Source organism: Dipodomys ordii, unplaced genomic scaffold (assembly GCF_000151885.1).
Source record: "Dipodomys ordii isolate 6190 unplaced genomic scaffold, Dord_2.0 Scaffold105, whole genome shotgun sequence".
In the NCBI taxonomy this organism is placed as follows: Eukaryota; Metazoa; Chordata; class Mammalia; order Rodentia; family Heteromyidae; genus Dipodomys; species Dipodomys ordii.
The window spans coordinates 3,723,818-3,745,042 of NW_012267321.1; the positions used below are offsets into that span (position 1 = coordinate 3,723,818).

Here is a 21,225-nt window from a genome sequence, read left to right on the forward strand (position 1 = left end):
GATCCTCAGATCTCAGCCTCCTGAGTAGCTAGGATTACAGGCGTGAGCCACCAGCGCTCGGCTTGGGCTACTTCTTCTTATACTTTTTCCCAATGTGTGTTTTCTGATGCCCAATAAGATGTGAGCTCTGGGTGAAGGCCTTTCCGCATTTACTGCACACGTAGGGGCGCTCCCCGGTGTGAGTCCTCTGGTGCCGGATGAGGTGCGAGCTCTGCCGGAATGCTTTCCCACAGTCCTGACATGGGTAGGGCTTGGCTCCAGTGTGAGTCCTCAGGTGCTGGGAGATGGCCGAGCGGTCATTGAACGTCCGCCCACACTCATGACACTCAAATGGTCTCTCCCCACTGTGAACTCTCTGATGCTGTGTGAGGGAAGAGCTCTGCACAAACCCTTTCCCACAGTCCTGACACACATAGGGCCTTTCTCCTGTGTGGATCTTTTTATGGACAGAAAAGTATCTTGGGTTTCGGAACATTTTCCCACATTCACTGCATCGGCAAATTTGGCTCCCTTTGTGAATTCTTATAAAAGTAATCTGCTGAGCTCGATGGCATATTGTTTTCCTAAAACCACTGCTCTCCTTGGCTTTTCTTCCTGTAGAGCCCTTTTGTTGAATTCTTGCACGGGAACCACTTGCTACACAACTGTTGTTCTTCTTGGTTCTCCCCACTTCACAGTCCTTCTTGTGGGTTTTTACACGTGGACTACCTCCCATGTTTTTAACCTGTAGGCTACGTTTGCGTAAGCCCTTTGTGGAAGGGATGTCTTGGACTGAACCCTGACTGGTGTGGAGACCAGTGCTTGGCTGGGATTTTGGGCTTTCAGTGAGCTGCTTTTCAGAAAGGCCTTGTTCCCGGGTGAACTCCACTTGTTTCAACACTGTGTTGGGAACAACTTGGACCTTGTCTTGTACATCATCTTCTGAGGAAGAACGGTGGGTGTTGTCCCTTGAAAACTTTTTCATTTTTAGATCACGAACTGCTTCTTCCACAGGAAAGGGAGAATCTGAAGTTAACTCTTTGCTTCCCAATGCAGTCTCCCACCCTGAAACAAACCAAAAAGATGTAGACTCTACAATTTAACGCAGAATTAAGTACTCAACAGATAGGGACTTCTTTTTTCCAATACAGTCATGGAATCTGGGGAGTGCATGTACAAAGGCATGAGGATGCAAAGAAAGAACAACCAACCTAGTGACCGAGATGAACAATAAAACAATCCATTTAGACACCAGAGAACATTCTCAGAACTAGCTCTTCAGGCTCCTGTTCTCATTCCCTGTTTCTTTAAGGAGAATTGGACCAAGCCTGTCTCTGTTCATCTAAAGTTCCCATAGGTTCCAGCTTAGATAAGTTCCAGTTAACGGTCCTGAACAGAGCAAAGGAAGGTATGGCCAGGCCAAGCACTGCGTTGGGAGAAGATGAGGGCCTTGGCTTGGAACCCCACAGCATTCCCCCAGCAGCAGGTCCTTACCTACAGAGACCAGGTTCCCCAAGGTCTCCAGCATCACGTCACGGTACTCAGTCCTCTGCACTGGGCCCAGTAGTCCCCATTCCTCCTGGCTAAAGTCCACGGCCACGTCCTGGAAGGTCACTGGCTCCTGTGATGTTACATGTATGTCAGAGATTTGCCAGTGGAGACAGAGAAAGACTTCTAGCATGCTCCAGTAGTTTGCTGTACCAGGGACTTCTCTGCTTAGGGGGAGTGCTCAGAGACACTAACTTCAGTCCCATAAAAAATCCATTGGAAGCCGGGCGCCGGTGGCTCACGCCTGTAATCCTAGGTAGTCAGGAGGCTGAGATCTGAGAATCATGGTTCAAAGCCAGCCCAAGCAGGAAAGTCTATGAGACTTATCTCCAATAAGTCACCAGAAAACTGGAAGTAGCGCTGTGGCTCAAGTGGTAGAGTGCTCGCCGTGAGCTAAAGAGCGCAGGGACAGCCCCCAAGCCCAGAGTTCAAGCCCCACAACGGACCAAAAAAAAGATCCATTGGAGCTGGATGCTAGTGACTCATGCCTGCAATCCTAGCTACTCAGGAGGATGAGATCTGAGGATCATGGTTCAAAGCCAGCCTAGGCAGGAAAGTCCGTGAGACTTATCTCCAATAAGTCACCAGAAAACTGGAAGTGGCGCTGTGGCTCAAATAGTAGAGCATTAGACTTGAGCTGAAGAGCTGAAGGACAGTGCCCAGGCCCAGAGTTCAAGTCCTATGACTGAGCAAAACACCACCACCACCACCAAAAAAACCCCAAATCCAAAGAGCCACTGGGTCTTTCTCACACCCCAGAGTCTAGAGGCTGAGCTGGGAGGCAGAGCTCCTGATTCACAGAGACTCAGGCATAATAAGCAAGCTGCCATAGAATACCCACACTTGTATCCAACACCCCAGGAGAGCCTGCTCCTGGGAACAGCTCCCGGTTTTATGCTACAATCAAAGAAGAAGACTAAGCCTTTGCTTTGGTTGACAGGTCTGAGCTGGGGCAGAGCATTTTCCCAGGTTTACAGTGTTTACTAGAGTTTTGGGGGTCATATACCCCTCTCCTCAAGACTGTATAAAATGGAGCAGAGCCTGCCTCAGAGGAATGTGAGCAGAGTGACAAGCCCAGAGACCCTTACCATCACCTGGGAGCATAGGGACGCAGCCTTATCTGAAGACTAGCCTACACTATTCATCACTTGAAAGCCAGTAATTTCTTTCTTTTTTTAATCAATAAAATACTTTTAATGCCTACAATTTCTTGTATACAAAATGGCAAAACATTCACCTGTATTTCCTCTTCCTTCTTTTCTCTCTCTCTCTCCCCCTCTGTCTCTCTCTCTCTCTTTCGCATGAACTCTGCACCTGGGCACTGTCCTTCATCTCAAGGTGAGTGCTCTACCACTTGCAAGGCAAGCACTCTACCACTAAGCCACCTTCCCAGCCCTAAAGCCAGTAAAAACCATTTTACAGGACAAACATCACTGACCAATGTCACATATACACTATCACTTTAATGGTTGGCAAGAAAGGACGAATCCTGTTTCATTTACATGAAAACTTGTTCTGAGGGGCTGGGAAGGTGGCTCAGTGGTAGAGCACTTGCCTTGCATGCCTGAGGCCCTGGGTTCGATTCCTCACACCACATAAGCAAAAAGAAAAAAGCCGGAAGTGGCGCTGTGGCTCAAGTGCCTTGAGCTGAAGAGCTGAGGGACAGCGCCCAGGGCCAGAATTCAGGCCCCACGACAGGACCCCAAAAAAAAAAAAAAAAAGAAAGCTTGCTCTGAAACAAATCTCAGCCTTTAGTGTTTCACTCTTAATGCCCCAAGTAAGTGTTTTCTGAAGGATGGGGGCTCTGTTCTTCTACCTGAGATAGAGTGCCGGAAGAGGTCTCTCTTCTTCCAGTTGGGAGACAATGCAATCTTAACAGGCTGCCTGTGGTTGTTCTGCCTCCCCCCCCCCCCCCCCCCCCCCCCCGCCGCCAGTCCTGGGGCTTAAACTCAGGGCCTAAGCACTGTCCCTGAGCTTCTTTTTGCTCAAGGCTAGCACTCTACCACCTGAGCCACAGCGCAACTTCCAGCTTCTGTTTGTTTGTTTGTTTATTTATTTATTTGTTTTCTTGGTCGGTCGTAGGGCTTGAACTCTGGGCCTGAGTGCTGTCCCTCAGCTCTTCAGCTCAAGGCAAGTGCTCTACCACTTGAGCTATAGCGCCACTTCCGGTTTTCTGGTGGTTTATTGGAGATAGGAGTCTCACGGTCTTTCCTGCTTGGCTTGGCTTTGAACTGTGATCCTCAGATCTCAGCCTCCTGAGTAGCTAGGATTACAGGTGTGAGCCACCAGTGCCTGGCTCCAGCTTCTATTTATGTGGCACTGAGGAACTGCACCCAGGGCTTCATGCATGCTAGGCAAGCACTCTACCACTAAGCCACATTCCCAGCACCTGCCTCTTATTTCTGTTCCAGTTCTCGGTCCCTGTGCTCTTGCTTTGTGGCTTGAATTCCAGGTATTGATGCCCTGTCTACACCTTCAATAACACCATAGTGGAGGCAGGACAGCCTTTCATAGTTCAGAACCCAGCTCAGATTAAAGAGCTCAAAGGTCAGAATGGCCCAGCATGTACGATGCTTTTGCAAGGCTTTGCACAGAAAAACATCTTAGGGGCTGGGGGCCCATGGCTCATGACTGTAATCCTTGCTACTCGGGAGGCTGAGATCTGAGGATCACCATTCAGAGCCAGCCCAGTCAGGAAAGTCCATGAGACTTTTTTTTTTTTTTCCCTTTGTTGGTCGTGGGGCTTGAACTCCGGGCCTGGGCGCTGTCCCTGAGCTCTTCAGGTCAAGGAGAGCGCTCTACTGCTTGAGTTACAATGCCACTTCTGGTTTTCTAGTGGTTTATTGGAGATAAGAGTCTCACAGACTTTCCTGCCTGGGCTGGCTTTGAACCGTGATCCTCAGATCTCAGCCTCCTGAGTAGCTAGAATTACAGGCGTGAGCCACCGGCACCCGCCTTCCATGAGACTCTTATCTCCAATTAACCACCAGAAAACCAGAAGTGGCGCTGTAGCTTAAGTGGTAGAGTGCCTTGAGCTGAAAAGCTGTGAGATAGCGCCCAGGCCCAGAGTTCAAGACCCACAACCGACAAAAAAAAAAAAAAAAAAAAAAATCTTAGGCACAACATCTGCAGGAAATGCTATATACAGTATGTATATGTATATACAGTCTACACCTGCACATACTGTACACATACTGTATGTTGCCTATACCTCCAATACTCTATACATACTATATACATCTGTAGGGTAGGCTGTACCCAGAAGAACAAAGGGTGAGACTGCTTACCTCAGGCAGCACTTCCATTGGCAAGATGGCCACATCCTCCTTTTCTTCCTTCTGTGGGGCAGTGGCCTTAGGAGAGCAGGCAAGTAGTGCTGGAAGAGACACACAACAGGCAGGTGATGGGTTGTGCATACCTGTGTCCTTGTCCTGCTGTCTGCTCTCTTCTCCCAATGCCTCCCAATCCCTGTGCCTGGATGGGCCTGGTTGTGGTCACCCATGCATGAACCATACACACTTACTCAACTTACTTGGCTAACACTACTGCTTGAGCTATACGTCCAACCCTGCTTTTTTGCTGTTAAGTGGAGATGGAGTCTCATGGACTTTTCTGCTTGGGCAGGTTTTAACCGCAATCCACTGGCTCTCAGCCCGATTAGCTAGGACTACAGGTTTCAGCCACCGGTATCCAACTTGGAGGCACTATTTTGGGAGATTGTAGAAACTAGGAGGTGGGACCCATATATAGCAAGCTGGTCTATGTAGAGGCAGGTCTTGGGACTATCTCATCTTTGACTTCTTTCTGGTTGTTCCATGTCTGGCTTTCTCGGAGTACTTTATTGGAGTCTCATGGACTTTCCTGCCTGGGCTGCTTTGAACTGTAACCCTCAGATCTCAGCCACCTGAGCAGCTGGGATGACAGACCTGAGCTGCTGGCTCCCAGTTCAATTTCCCTGTCTCATGTCACTGCCATGATGTTCTGCCGAAGTGCATGGGGCAAGAGACTATGAACAGAACTCTGAAACTGTCGGCAGAAACAGATTCTTCTTTCAAGTTTTTCTACAAGATATTTTGTCACAGCTTGAGCAAAATATCTACACCTACTCTGCAAAACTCAACAGTTTACCTCTAGATTACTTCTGCTTCCTCAAGCATCAATCAATCAGTCCGTCACTAGAAATATCTTCTGGATACTATGAGTGTGGTATGGTAGTGAGCAATGACAAAGCATTCATGCTCTCAAGTTCAGCCTGATAAAGAATGCAACACTCAGAAATAACCAAAACAAGCCCGGCGCTGGTGGCTCAGGCCTGTAATCCTAGCTACTCAGGAGGCTGAGATCTGAGGATCGCGGTTCAAAGCCAGCCCGGGCAGGAGAGACCGTGAGACTCCTATCTCCAATAAACCACCAGAAAACCGGAAGTGGCACTGTAGCTCAAGTGGTAGAGCATTCTCCTTGAGTTGAAGAGCTGAGGGATAGCGCTCAGGCCCAGAGTTCAAGCCCCACAACCGACAAAAACAAACAAACAAAAAACCCCAAACAAATGCACGGTCACTGCTGGCAAGCTGCAGCTTTCTGAGGGCAGCAGCCCAAGTAGGCAGATTACATGCTCCTGTCCACCATCCACCACCAGCCCAGGGGGTCTCTAAAGTTCACGTTGGACTGGGCCACTTATTCCTAGAACTCAGGAGACTGATTCTCACTGTTCAGGACAATATTTCCTCATCCTTCAGGTAAACATTCAAATTTCGACAGGAAGTGCAGGTGTGGTGGCACACGTCTGTAGATCTGTCACTCTGTAGTTCAAGCTATGCAGGAGACTGAGGCATGAGGAATGCTTGCACACAGGAATTTGGGGGCAGTGTGGTAATAAACTTACTCATTAAATTTGGGGAATTTGGGGGCAGTAAGTAATAAACTTACTCATTAAAAAAAAAAAATCTAGGCACAGGTTGCTATCTGTGATCCTAGTGACCCCTGGTGGCAGAGATCTGAGACTGCAGTTCAAAGGCAGCCCTGGCAGAAAAATCTACAAGATTTTTTTTTTTTGTTGGTCATGGGGCTTAAACTTCGGACTTGGGCGCTGTCCCTCAGCTCTTCAGCTCAAGGCTAGTGCTCTACTACTTGAGCCATAGCGCCACTTCTGGCTTTTTTCTTTTTTTTTTGGGTCCAGTCGTGGGGCTTGAACTCTGGGCCTGGGCGCTGTCCCTCAGCTCTTTAGCTCAAGACTAGCGCTCTACCACTTGAGTCACAGCGCCACTTCTGGGTTTTTTCTTATGTGGTGCTGAGGAATCTAACCCAGGGCCTCATGCATGCAAGGCAAGCGCTCTACCACTGAGCCAACTTCCCAGCCCCTGGCTTTTTTCTTTTTTTGCTTATGTGGGGCTGAGGAATCGAACCAAGGACTTCATGCATGCAAGGCAAGCGCTCTACCGCTGAGCCACCCTCTCAGCCCCAAACTTGAGCTTTTTGTTTTTGGTCGGTCGTGGGTCTTGAACTCTGAGCCTGGGCGCTGTCCCTCAGCTCTTCTGCTCAAGGCTAGTGCTCTACCACTTGAGCCATAGCACCACTTCCTTCCGCAAGATTCTTATCTTCAATTAACGATGAAAAAAAGCCAAAGTGGAGCTGTGGCTCAAGTCCTTGAACACAAAAGCTCTGGGGCAGTGCCTAAGCCTTGAGTTCAAGCCCTCAGAATGGCTAAATAAAAGATCCTTGTAAGGAACCTCATGTATAGGCCTCATACCCTGTTCACACCTATCCAGACTCATTACCCAGTTTCTCCTCAGTTTCTGCATGCTATAGTTTGGTCATTTCCACATTGAACCCTCAGAGGCAGTGCTTCCTTTGCTAGGTACACCCTATCCTGCCTCTTTACCCTGAAAAATTCCAGTACCTATCAGCTGTCAGCTACATAAACAGCCTTCAGTGGCTCCACCAGTGAGTCCACCTTTGGTCTCCATTTGCAGTATAACATGTATGTGCATGCATTTGCCACATCCCATCTTCCCCCAGGACCACAGGCTCAGCAAGCCTTACTCTAAGTCCCACCTTAGCTACCACATCCTGTGCAGGCCCTACATACCAAGAGCTTGAGGGCAAATCTGACAGGGATCCCAAGAGGATGAAAAGAAAGGATTGTATCTGCAAGTTTCCATAGAAGGCTTTAGAAAGTTCCTTCAAGAGCTCTAGGTAGGGGCTGGGAAGGTAGCTCAGCGGTAGAGTGCATGCCTTGCAAGCATGAGGCCCTGGGTTCGATTCCTCAGCACCACATAAACAGAAAAAGCCAGAAGTGGCGCTGTGGCTCCAGTGGTAGGGCGCTAGCCTTGAGCTGAAGAGCTGAGGGACAGTGCCCAGACCCAGAGTTCAGGCCCCATGACCGAGAAAAAAACAAACAAAACAAAACAAAACAAAAGAGCTCTAGGTCAAGCCAGGCACCGGTGGCTCATGCCTATAAATCCTAGCTACTCAAGAGGCTGAGATCTGAGGATCCTGGTTCAAAGCCAGCCCGGGCAGGAAAGTCCGTGAGACTCTTATCTCCATTAAACCTCTCAGAAGCACAGAAGTGGCCCTGTGGCTCAAGTGGCAGAGCCCCAGCCTCAAGCTGCCCCCTTCCCCCCCAGCTGTGCCACACCTTACCCTGTACCACACTCACCCTCTTCCTACTTGGGCACTGAGACTCCATCCAGGTTCTGAAAAGCCCCCATTCAACCCATGAGCTGTCCCTCCCCTCACCCTCTTCCTCCTTGGACAGAGACCATACCTTCCACTAGGACCACTGCTGCTTCACAGTCCTCTGGGTGTTGTGACTTAACCCACAAGTTTAGCTGTGCAGGCAGAACACCCAGGAACTGCTCCAGCACCAGCATCTCTATGATCTGCTCCTTGGAATGCAGCTCTGGCTGTAGCCATTGGTGACACAGATCACGAAGCTGAGCAATGGTCTCCTGAGGCCCAGTTGACTTCTCATATTGGTAGTGTCGGAATTTATGGCGAACGGCTTCAGTGTCAGATGGATGTCTGCCCAGCTGTTGGACTGGACTCTGGCTTCCATTTTCAGTGTAGAGGGCATGAATCTGAGCATTCCGGGGACCAGCCACCGCTTGGTTCAGGGTAAGAACTTCAACAACTTTGATCTTCATCAGGGGATCCTCAGCAGGAAGACCCAACTGAGGTACTTGTGTAGCCCCAGAACATTCTGGTCAAAAATAGAAAAAAAGAGCAACAAGTACAGGAAAGATGCTCAGGATCATTATTTTCCAGGGAAATACAAATTAAAACCAGTGGAAACTTCATTTATTTATTTTTGGTTAGTCCTGGGGCTTGAACTCAGGGCCTGGGCTCTGTCCCTGAGCATCTTTTGCTCAAGGCTAGTGCTCCACTACTTGAGCCACAGCACCACTTCTGGCCTTTTCTGTTTATGTGGTACTGAGGAATCAAATCCAGGGGTTCACACATGCTAGGCAAGCACTCTACCACTAAGCCACATTCCCAGCCCTCTACATCTCTTAGCAATCTAACAGAAAAATTTTATGAGGACAATATACATTTTTCAAATAAATTATGAGGCAGAAGGCTCAAGAAATTACTTGTTGAAGTTATTAGTATTCTAATCATCTGTATAGGGTGAATGTGGGCAGCTTTATACCTTCCATGGGTTTGTTCCACTATTTGCTCATTCATGTACTCAGCTTCATTACTGAGCCTCTATACTGTGGCATGAGTTAGAACAGGAAGCAAAGATACAGTAGGGGAGTGAAAGGGTTTCTCATGAGAACTGTCATGGACAGCCCCTTTGAAAGCTAATATAAAAATAAAATTTTATTTATTATTTTATTTTATTTTTGGGTCCAGTCATGGGGCCTGAACTCTGGGCCTGGGCGTTGTCCCTCAGCTCTTCAGCTCAAGGCTAGCACTCTACCACTTGAGCCACAGTGCCACTTCCGGCTTTTTCTTTTTGCTTTATGTGGTGCTGAGGAATCGAATCCAGGGCCTCAGGCATGCAAGGCAAGTGCTCTACCACTGAGCTACCTTCCCAGCCCTAAAAATAAAAATTTAAAGGTAGAGAAGGGACACACGAGAGAGAAAAAAATCACCCTCCCATTTCTATGTTCTTCTACTGACACAACTGTAGTGGAGCATGCTTATATTTGAATACTTTTTTTTTTTGGGTCCGGTCATGGGGCCTGAACTCTGGGCCTGGGCGCTGTCCCTCAGCTCTTCAGCTCAAGGCTAGCGCTCTACCACTTGAGCCACAGTGCCACTTCCGGCTTTTTTCTTTTTGCTTATGTGGTGCTGAGGAATCGAACCCAGGGCCTCAGGCATGCAAGGCAAGCTTTCTACCACTGAGGCACCTTCCCAGCCCCTTGAATACATTTTTACAAGCTTATAGATTACTACACACATTAAATCACTATTCCTTTTTCTATAGGATTTTGAAGGAAATCTCTCCTAACCTCAGAAAGCTTATTAGTTTATTTGTTTTCCTTCCTACAGGTAAGGCATTCTAGGGTAAGGCTTTATTATTCATAGTCTGAATGCCAGAAAGGGATCTTGGGATAAAATCAAAATATGCCTAGATCCTAGTGAGCAAATAAAGAGGTGACAAAAGACATAATGCCCTTCAATAAAAGATCAACAAATCCTGCAATCACTCACTAGTTTGAATTCTAGGCAAAATGTTTGATATTTATCCAAGATTGACAGCCCTGCAAAGTTCTCTACAGTATCATCCATCTCAAGAATTCTCATTAACATCCCTTACCCATTTGCATAACCTGGCTTTGTCTTCAGAGTTTCTGCTCTGAAGATACATCCTTGACATTTGTTTATTTCCTCAGTAGTTTACTGAACTCTTAGGGATTTAGTCATTGTGTTAACAAACAGCAAAGCTGTCAGTTGCCTGTGGCTCATACCTGTAATCCTAGCTACTCAGGAGACTGAGATCTGAGTATTGCGGTCGGAAGCCACCCCAGGCAGCAAAGTCTGTGAAACTCTTATCTCCCCAACAAACTACTCAGAAGTGGCACTGTGGCTCAAGTGGTAGAGTGCTAGCCTGAAGCAAAAATGAGTAGGGGACAGTGCCCAGGACCTGAGCTTAACCCCCAGGACCAGCAGAAACAAAACAAAATGAAACAAAACAAAACAAAATCCCGGCAAGGTACAAAACTGAGAGAAGATGCCTGCTCTCATTCATATTGTTAAAACTTGTTCTAAGTATTCAGGGGGGACAATATAACAAACTACGAGGTTGCATCTTGCTTTATTACATCCATATATTTATAGAGTTTATATTCTAAATATCTGGTTGAAAAAGGGCAATTTCATTTTTATTATTGGTGGAACTTTTCCAATAATTTTCCTCATATTTCAATAAGGTGGGAGTTCAAGTTGATCTGTCTTCAGATTTCATGGAAAGAATCATTGCCAATATGAGTCCTCTGATACACAGAATGAGGACTCCTACTGAAAGTTTTCCCCTTCCTATTCACAGGGGTCCTCCCCAGTAAGTTCCACAATTATTTCAAGCTGTCGTTAATGTAATTTGCATTACTTCTGTGATGTTAGGTAAGAGCTGGAGACCAAATCATTTCCAGAAATTGCATTCTCTGGTTTCAAAGCTCTCAGATGTAACTATTTGGTGTAGGAATGTTTCCAAATTACATAGTACTAGATTTTCTTGTATCTAATACAAAATTTCATTAAAAATTAACAACGAATTAGGTCAAAAACATTTTCTGCTACAGTAACCTATTTGATGTGAGTTCTCAGATACTGAAAAACTTGTGGAAAAGACTTCTATCTAGGTCTTTAGAGATTAATATCCTAACATGATACTTACTTAGTTAAGGAAGTCTCAGCTGAGCTGCAATTGAGCTTTCACACTAACCACACTTTTTCTACTTTGTTCTTTGAACAATTATCTTTTTTTGGCACAAGGTTAACATTCTACTGCTTGAGCCACAACTCTACTTTCAGGTATTTTTTGGGGATTGATTGGAGATACAAGTCTCAGTCTTTCCTGCCCAGGCAAGCTTTGAACTGCAATCCTCAGATTTCAGTCTCTTCGGTAGCATGAAGCACCATGCTCGTGCTGAATTATGTCATGTGTAAAACAACTGCACTTTTCATACCCTACATTTTCCATGTATTTCCCTCTAAAACTACATAAAAGATAGGGGGCTAGAGTAGCATTTGCTTCTTTCTAAAAACAAAAACAACTCTTCCCAAACCCTCCTTATATATGTAGAAATACGGTTGACAAAAAGGCCTACCTTTTATTCAATCCCAGTTTTATTAAGGTAGTGCACCGAAAGACCACTTTAGGAGACAGGCCTAAACTCACATTTCTTTTTTTTTTTGGTCCGGCCATGGGGACTGAACTCTGGGCCTGGGCGCTGTCCCTCAGCTCTTCAGCTCAAGGCTAGCGCTCTACCACTTGAGCCACAGCGCCACTTCCGGCTTTTTTCTTTTTGCTTATGTGGTGCTGAGGAATCGAACCCAGGGCCTCAGGCATGCAAGGCAAGCATTCTACCACTGAGCCACCTTCCCAGCCCCTAAAATCACATTTCTAAGTAATATCTGGACCTGCTTCTGAGGTTCTAACAGATGCATACAAGTAGCTTTATAAGCCTTTTAGGATGTTTCTATGGACCCAAGACATTTATATTTCATTATCTGAATAAGTAATGACAAGTATCAATTAAGGTAAGTCAAGGAAAGGAAGTCAAACTAAAGAGTACTAAGGAATCATTGTATGACTGGTTTAAGTTTTTGTTTAAAATTATTTCCACATTAAAAAACAAAAACAAAAAACAAAGCCGGGCACCGGTGGCTCACACCTGTAATTCTAGCTACTCAGGAGGCTGAGATCTGAAAATCACAGTTCAAAGCCAGCCGGGGCAGGAAACCTTATGAGACTCTTATCTCCAATAAACCACTAGAAAACTGGAAGTGGTGCTGTGGTTCAAGTGGTAGAGCACTCGCCTTGAGCAGAAGAGCACATGGACAGAGTCTAAGCCCAGAGTAAGCCCCATAACCGACAAAACAAAGAAAAAAAAAAAAACACCCAAATTTCCACTCTTTAAACAATCTTCTTAGCAGAGCACAGGTGGCTCACACCTGTAATCCTAACTACTTAGGAAGCTGAGATCTGAAGATTGCAGTTCAAAGCCAGTCTGAGCAGGAAAGTTCCATGAGACTCTTATCTCCAATTAACCACCAGAAAACCAGAAGTGGCTCTATGGCTCAAGTAGATCACTAGCCTTTAGCTGAAGAGTTCAGGGACAACACCCAGGCCCAGAGTTCAAGCCCACAACCAACGAAAACAAAAAATAAAATAAAAAATAATTAGGTTACTGACACACAGAAAAGAGATTCATAGTTGGGTGCTGGTTGCTTATACCTGTAATCCTAGCTACTCAGGAGGGTGAGATGTGAGGATTGCAGTTCAAATCCAGCCTGGGCAGGGAAGTCTGGGAGACTTTTTTTCTTTTATTTTCTTGCCAATCCTGGGGCTTGAACTCAGGGCCAGGGCACTGTCCCTGAGCTTCTTTATCAATCAACCACTTGAGCCACAATGCCACTTCTGGCTTTTTCTGTTTATGTGGTACTGAGGAATTGAACCCAGAGTTTCATGAATGCCACCAAGCCACATTCTCACCTCTCTGTGAGACTCTTATCTCTAATTAACCAACAAAAGCTGGAGGTGGTGCTGTGGCTCAAAGTGGTAAGAGTGCTAGCCTTGAGCAAAAGAGCTCAGGGACAACACCCAGACCCTGAGTTCAAGCCCCACAAAAGACTAAAAAAAATAAAAAAAATCACGGGCCGGATACCAGTGGCTCACACCTGTAATCCTAGCTACTCTGGAGGCTGAGATCTGAGGACTGTGGTTCAAAGCCAACCTGGGCAGGAAAGTTTGTGAAACTCTTATCTCCAATAAGCCACCAGAAAACTGGAAGTGGCAGTGTGGCTCAAGCGGTAGAGTGCTCGCCTTGAGCTGAAGAGCTGAGGGATAGCGCCCGAGCCCAGAGTTCAAGCCCCACCACCGACCAAAAAAAAAAATCATGGGATTAGAGATATAGCTCTGTTTGGAATGCCCAGGTAGGATACTCTATAGAACTCTTATCTTCCATTAACTACCAAGAAGCCAGAAGTAGAGCAGTGGCAGTGGTATAACACGACCCTTGAGCAAACAAAATTAGGCCCAGAGTTCAAGCCCCAGGACTTGCACAAAACCAAACCAACCAACCAAACAAACAAACCCATGACATTAAATAAGAGAAATACAGCACAGTGATCCTTAAAACCTAGAAACTTGCCCAGTTAAATCAGATCAGACATTCACTCTTTATATGCACAGCATTATGTTCCAGAATTTGTGATGCAACTAACATGATGTCTATGTCTATCCAAAGGAAGTAAGCTATTAATATAACTTCCTCCTATTTTTTTTTTGGGGTCCAGTCATGGGGCCTGAACTCTGGGCCTGGGTGCTGTCCCTCAGCTCTTCAGCTCAAGGCTATCACTCTACCACTTGATTCCATGAGTTTTTTTTTTTTGGGGGGGGGTCCAGTCGTGGGGCTTGAACTCGGCCTGGGTGCTGTCCTTCAGCTCAAGGCTAGTGCTCTACCACTTGAGCCACAGCGCCACTTTCGGCTTTATTTTTCTTCTGCTTATGTGGTGCTGAGGAATCAAACGCAGGGCCTCAGGCATGCAAGGCAAGCGCTCTACCACTGAGCCACCTTCTCAGCCCCAACTTCCTCCTATTGTATACTTGCAGGTAGCTTTGTATCAGAAAATGTAATGAAAACTTAACAGTTATAAATAAGAAACTTATGTGCATATTAGGTTCTGCTGGAACAACAGTACAAGAATAAGACATAATCAATCAGATCAGATAACAGCAATAATGTAAGCCCAATCAAGTATAATTTACATTCTTAGGATTTTTTCTCAACTAATGGATAGTAAGTCTGCTGGAGCTTGGGATGAGTAAGGACATTTAAGAATTTTATAATTACAAAGGATACTAATGTTTATCTAAAGCTGTAAGTACAATAATGTGTTTCTTAGAGAGGATAAAACATAAAGTACAAAGGAGAATCCAGAAAGAGTTCTGCACAATATAGGGTATGACCATAGTTTACTCCACACAGAGATGGTGCTTCCAATGAGCAGAGGAAGAAGTAGTCAAAATATGGTATGGAAAGAAATTGTGCTGTACCATATACAAGAGGAAACACTAAACAAATAGAGCTTAATGAAGAAATATAAAAATGCTCAAATATGTGAAAGCATTAGGACAATGTGTCTACACAATTATAAACCTGTAACAAATTAAAAAGAGGAGATGAGGAGCTACAGCTCTGTGATTCCATACTGTATACCATGTATAACCCTAAGCATCAACAACAAATAAATGAATAAAAACCTTAAAAATTATTTATTTATTATTTTTTTTTGGGGGGGTCCGGTCGTGGGGCCTGATCTCTGGGCCTGGGCACTGTCCCTCAGTTCTTCAGCTCAAGGCTAGCACTCTACCACTTGAGCCACAGCACCACTTCCGGCTTTTTTCTTTTTGCTTATGTGGTGCTGAGGAGTCTAACTCAGGACCTCAGACATGCAAGGCAAGCTCTCTACCACTGAGCCACCTTCCCAGCCCACAACCTTAAAAATTTAAGGACTGTGGAGGATTGCAGTTCAAAGCCAGTCTGGGCAGGAAAGTCCATGAGACTCTTATCTCCAATTAACCACCAGAAAACCAGAAGTGTCTCTATGGCTCAAGTAGATCACTAGCCTTTAGCTGAAGAGTTCAGGGACAACACCCAGGCCCAGAGGACTGTGGTTCACATTTGTAATCCTATTCAGGAGACTGAGATCTGCATCTCCAAGTAACCAGCAAAAAGCCATATGTGGAACTGTGACTCAAGTTGTAGAGCACTAGCTTTGAGTAAAAAAATGCTCAGGGACAGTGCCCAGGCCCTGAGTTCAGGCCCCATGACCAACAAAACAAACAAACAATAACAATAAAAAAAAACACAGAAATACTACAAATATCTAGAGGTATAATCAAGTGGTAGAATACTTTACCATCCAGTATGACGATTGGGTTCAATCTTCTGTCACAAAAAGACATGGTTTGATTTGTTAGTCATGAGAAAAATCTGAACTAAGTAACATACTTTTCTGGTAAGAAAAATCCCATCCATCTCCAAATCTTAAAAAGGCCATTATAGAGCTGAGATGTGGCTCAGTTGCAAAGCACTTGCCTAGCAAATACAACATTCTGGGATTAATCCCCCAGTACTAAAAAAAAAAAAAAAAAGACAAAAACAAAAACTAGGTTTTTATTTTTAAAGCCGGGTGCTGGTGGTTCATGTCTGTAATCCTAGCTACTTAAGAGGCTGAGATCTGAGGATCTCAGTTCAAAGCCAGCCCAGGCAGGAAAGTCTATGAGACTCGTATCTCCAATTACTCACCAAAAAGCCTGAAGTAGAACTGTGGTTCAAGTGGTAAAACCCTAGCCTTAAACATAAAGAGCCCCGAGAACTCTTTGCTATCATATAATTAGCTTACATTTTCTTTGAGCCTATGTTTCTATTTCTACAAATTCAATCTACAGAAAAACTAACCTGTATGTACAGAAAAATGTATACAAGGAATGCATTTGTATTTCTTGCTTTGTACTATCTTGAATATTCATCAAGATAGGAAAAGCCAAATGTGGACAACACCAAAATATGAATAGGAATTGTATAAACTTGTTTCTATTGAGTATAATATCATTAAAATGTGAGTATGCCAGGTGGCTCATGCTGATAATCTTCCTCAGGGGGTTGAGACCTGGAAAATCATGATCCAAAAATAGAACAGGAAAAGTTCCCAGACTCCATTTCCAATTAACTAGTAAAATATGGGACTAGAGACATGACTCAAGTGGTAAAACACCAGAAAACAAGTCAGAGTACAAGGTCCTGACTTTAAGCCCCAGAACCAACATGAACACACAGATTGAATACATACTGATACAGACAGACAGACACACACACAAATCTATAGTAAAAAGTCTAGCTGGAGACAGCAGTTACAAGTGATCACACAAGGAGAATGAAGTAGACAATGAGTAGAATGAGTAAGGGAATCTTTTGTTGTTTTTAGTCCTGGGGCCTGAACTCTGGGGCTGGGCGCTGTCCCTCAGCACTTGGGCTCAAGGCTAGCACTCTACCACTTGAGCAACACACACTTGCGGCTTTTTCTGCTTATGTGGTGCTGAGGAATCAAACCCAGGGCCTCATGCATGCAAGGCATGCACTCTACCACTGAGCCACCTTCCCAGCTCTTGGCTTTTATTTTATTTTTTGCCAGTTCTGGGGCTTGAACTCAGGGCCTGGGCACTGTCTGAGCTTCTTTTGCTCAAGGTTAGCATTCTTACCACTTGAGCCACAGTGCCACTTCTGATTTTTTCTGTGTATGCAGTACTGAGGAATGGAACCCAGGGCTTCATGCATGGTAGGCAAGCACTCTATCAATAAGCTGCATTCCCAGCCCTGGGTTCACTTTCAACCAAGCTTGACATCCTGGCTAAGGCCAGGGGAAAACTTGAAGTTTATTCATACCAAAGCATTAGACTTGGGTTCTCTTACATTTGACCTCTTTTCTAAGATACCAGTCTTTGATTAGCTAGTTAGCTCATTCCCTGTGGGAACTCCCATAGGCCTGGTTCTCACCTGGAAAGGTGTCTTGAAGAATCTCTCTTTCCACTGTCCAGCAGTCTTCTGCTTTCTCTAACTGTATTATCACATCTGGCTTGGAAAGATGAAGTTCTGCTCAAGGGAAAAGAGACAGGGCTTGGGGAGTCTGTGCTTGAACAAAATGCTACCCTCCTGCAATACACTCTATTCCTACCATTTCTCTGCTGGAACTTAACATGACTTGGGGCCTAAGGCAATGATACCCACCAAACACATCCCTTTTGTCCTATTTGTTGAGTTCCTTTGCCAGCTGAGGAGCCTAAGGGAGGTGGGGCCAGTTCTGTCCAGCAAGATACAGGGGAAGATCTTAATTAGGAAACTTATTGGGAAAACTTTGGATTTCTTGGCACATGCGACCTTTGTGAATGGCTATGGATGTTACCTCGTTTGTTTCTGCCTTGAACCCAGGCATGAAGTTTGGAGCCACAGCCATAGAACAATTAGCCAAAAGATGAAAGGTACAGGGCTGGGAAGGTGGCTCAGTGGTAGAGCGCTTGCCTTGCGTGCTTGAGGCCCTGGGTTCGATTCCTCAGCACCACATAAGCACAAAGAAAAAAGCCGGAAGTGGTATGTGGCTCCAGTGGTAGAGCACTAGCCTTGAGCTGAAGAGCTGAGGGACAGCGCCCAGGCCCAGAGTTCAGGCTCCACGACCGGACCCAAAAAAAAAAAAGAAAAAAAAAAAAGATGAAAGGTACAAAAGAACCATAGAAATGGACAGAATCTGGACCTTTGATGAAACTGGTAAACTGCTGGACACTACTAACACATCCTCTGCAATTGTTACATAGTATTCACTACTGCAGGTACAATCAATCCTGATGCACCTCCCCCACTCCCCCAGTACTTAAGAGACACTGAGTTAGGGATTGGGTGAAACTTCAGAGTCATACCAAGAAGCTGCCTTTTTTCCTATGCATACAAAGAAGAGTACTCCCAAGCTCTTAATACTTCCAATCTAATCCCAGCAGCCCACACCCAAGCAGACACACTTCAGAGGCACCACAAATAATGATACAAAGCACAGACTTTTTTTTTCTTTTTTGAGACAGGATCTCATAATGTAGCCCAAGTTGGCCTGAAACTTCTGCCTCCAGCTTCTCGGTGCTGAGATTATAGGCAGGCACCACCACGCCCAGCCAAAGCATTTGACATTTAGAGTGGCCTTACCCACTGAGACCAGGTTTCTGTAGTTTTCCAGCATCACTTCCCTGTATAAGGACTTCTGTGGGATGTCCAGCAGTCCCTTCTCTTCCAGGGTAAAAGTCAGTGCTATATCTTCAAAGGTCACTGGTTCCTAAAATCCACAGGATCCTGTTCAGCAAGGGCAGATCCTCCTCCATGGTAACAGGAAGAGAAAGGAGACTGGCCAAGATGACCTGAAAGAGTTCTACCTGTCTCACCTTGTGTTATTTGTTTGAAATCCTGAATAAATCCATGCCTGGACCTATTCAGGACACAGCGAGGACAAGTGAGACATCTCTTCTACCAAATATTGTTTATTTGTAGCCAGGCACCTTTGAGAACATCTTTGATCCTTGCTACTCAGGAGGCTGAGCCTTGAGGATCGAGTTTGAAGCCAGCCCAGGCTAATCTCCAATTAACCAGGTCTGGTGATTACTACTCTGAGATTGGTCTGAATGCCATTTTTGGGTGCGGGCTTCTGCCTGTCCCTGAGGTTTTTTGCTCAAGGCTAGCACTCTACCACTTGAAGCCACAGCTCTACTTCTGGCCTTTTGGTGGTTCATTGGAAACAAATGTCTCACACTTTCCTTCCTGGCCTGGCTTTGAACACTGATCCTCAGATCTCAGCCCCCCGGGCAGCTAGAATTACAGGTATGAGCCATAAGCTCCTAGCTTCCTTTAGTGTAAACTGGTGGTTAAGAGCTCTTGGAATCCTCCACCATTTGGCTTCTTTTCTAAACACTCACTAGGAAATCGAAGCAGTTTCCCCGTAACAGCCGGCCCCCTCCCCGCAGAAGTGCTCCGAGAAACGGGGGCATTTCAGAGACTGTAGGTAAGTGGCGCTGTGGCTCAAGCCTTGAGCAAAAGGGCTCAGGGATGGCGCCTAGGCCCCGAGTTCAAACCCCGCAACCGACAAAAAATAAAATAAAAATTAGAGACCGTAGTTGTTCCCCCACCACGTGCATCCTCAGGGGCTGGGAGGTGTTACTCACTACTCACATTGGACCAGGATGGCGAGCGCCTGAAGGCCATACTCCCCTCTGCGTCTCCCTCGTGAGTGGGCAGAGTTCTGAGAAAACAAAAGTCGGAGGGAGCAGGAAGGCGCTTGAGGGGGACGCCGAGGTTCCCGGACTCCGCCCCGTCCATCCTCCGCCCCGGAGCTGGGGCACCGGTGAGTCCTAGCCCCACACTCCACGCCAAGAGGACAGGGTCCCCTCACCCGGCCGCCCCGACCCGGGAGGCGGGCTGCCGCCCACCCGGCTCCACCCCGGCTGCGAGCCGCGGCCCTCGGGATCCCGGTCCAGGACCACAGACAGTTCTCCTCCAGCTCCGCAGCAGACAGATAGGTAAGGGCGACTCCCGCCACCGAGCTGTCGGGACAGAAGCAGAGGAGATGCCCAGCCCGAGGCGGGACCCACTTTTTAAATGCAGCACTCACCAGGCGCGCGCCCCGCAATGGCGCCAAAGGGCCCCGCGGTGAGGTGCGTCAGAGCGCCGGCCCGGACTACAACTCCCAGAGGCCCCCGCGGCGGCCGCACCTAGGCGGCGACAATCGGTTTTGCGGAAAGGACGCTTGTCGGGGCCCCACAGAACACGGGAGGTCTCTGGCAGAGGACACTACACTACGGGGGTCCCAGCGTCTCCGTGAACGGCGACCCAGGCTGGCCAGACTCGTAACACCCAACAAGGGTGGCCACGAGGAGGCGGACCGGAAGTCGGAGTCGAGGGAGGCTAGGCCCGGAAGTGCCGAGTTGTTTCGCGGCTCGGCGGCTGGCGGGGCTGATCTCGTCCTCGCGAGAGGCCCGGAAGTGCCGCACTGCCGCTGGGCTCGGCGCCTACCGGTGCTGACCTCGTCCTCGCGCGCGGTCTGGAAGTGCGGGGCGGCCGGCTGGGTTGACTGCCGGACGCACGGCCCACGCAGGTGGAGGAAGACCGGGTGTGTAGTGCCCCGGGTCCTTCCTCGCTGGCCCTCTGCAGAGAGCCGTGGCTGGGCGGCTCAGGGCTGACACGTCTGCTGGCCTTCTTGAGGCTGGACGAGTGGGCGAGCCCAGTGGCCCCGTGAGCGGAACCCGAAGTCCTCCTTCGGGGAGGTGGGGCGGGCCGGAAGTGCGCCTGGTGGGTCCGGGTCCACGCACAGTCCTCGCTTCTTGTGGGGAGCAGAGGGAAGGCCCCCGGAAAGCCAGAGCTAGTCCTGGGGAGCTCCGGCCTGTGTGTCCCCTGACGGCCCGCAGGGCAGAGGCCTAGGCAGCATGCTAAACAATAGCTTGCTTAGACTTGGAAGTCTCACTCGTGTATTCCGACACTTCACCTGCAACTCGCACCAGTACCGAACTCCTAGGCCTAATTCTAGTAAGCGTGTCGTCCACCCAGGGGAGCTCACGTGGCGGTCACCTGGCTTTGAGGTCCGGGGCAACTGCCGAGGGCGTCCTCTGTGTTGTTTCGAGTCGCTGGAAGGAGAGGCGGCCGCCTTGCTTGCTGGATGCCAAGGCGGGTTGGTGGACGTGGAGTCATCGCGGCCACGGGGTCTCTGCTAGCCTGCATGTCTATATGCTTTAGGCTGGGCCTTTCATTTCTGGCCATATCCGATGATCAGGGCTGCCTTAGTGGCAGCTTCGCTTCTGTCTGGTAATCGCCAAGGGCGGTGCTGGCTTGCCTCTGGCTGGGTCTGGTTATCTGGTGGGCTGGATGCCTTGGTGATGGCTCTGTAGGCTCCCTGGGTGCGCCCTTATCTGTATTCCATAGCTCTAACTCTTACATTTTACAG

At 47.3% G+C, this 21,225-nt stretch overlaps 1 protein-coding gene across 1 annotated transcript; it reads right to left on the reverse strand.

The window, feature by feature from the left end:
• Positions 1 to 67: 67 nt before the first annotated feature.
• On the reverse strand, positions 68 to 19,527 carry Znf274 (zinc finger protein 274). The gene is made up of 7 exons (XM_013027772.1): positions 19,461 to 19,527; positions 18,447 to 18,573; positions 17,256 to 17,351; positions 8,291 to 8,725; positions 4,815 to 4,903; positions 1,474 to 1,600; positions 68 to 1,044 (listed from the first exon to the last, which is right to left on the reverse strand). Exons 1-7 carry the CDS (start codon positions 19,491 to 19,493, stop codon positions 68 to 70), a joined length of 1,884 nt encoding a protein of 627 aa, XP_012883226.1. The 5' UTR covers positions 19,494 to 19,527.
• Between the last annotated feature and the right edge of the window lie 1,698 nt (positions 19,528 to 21,225).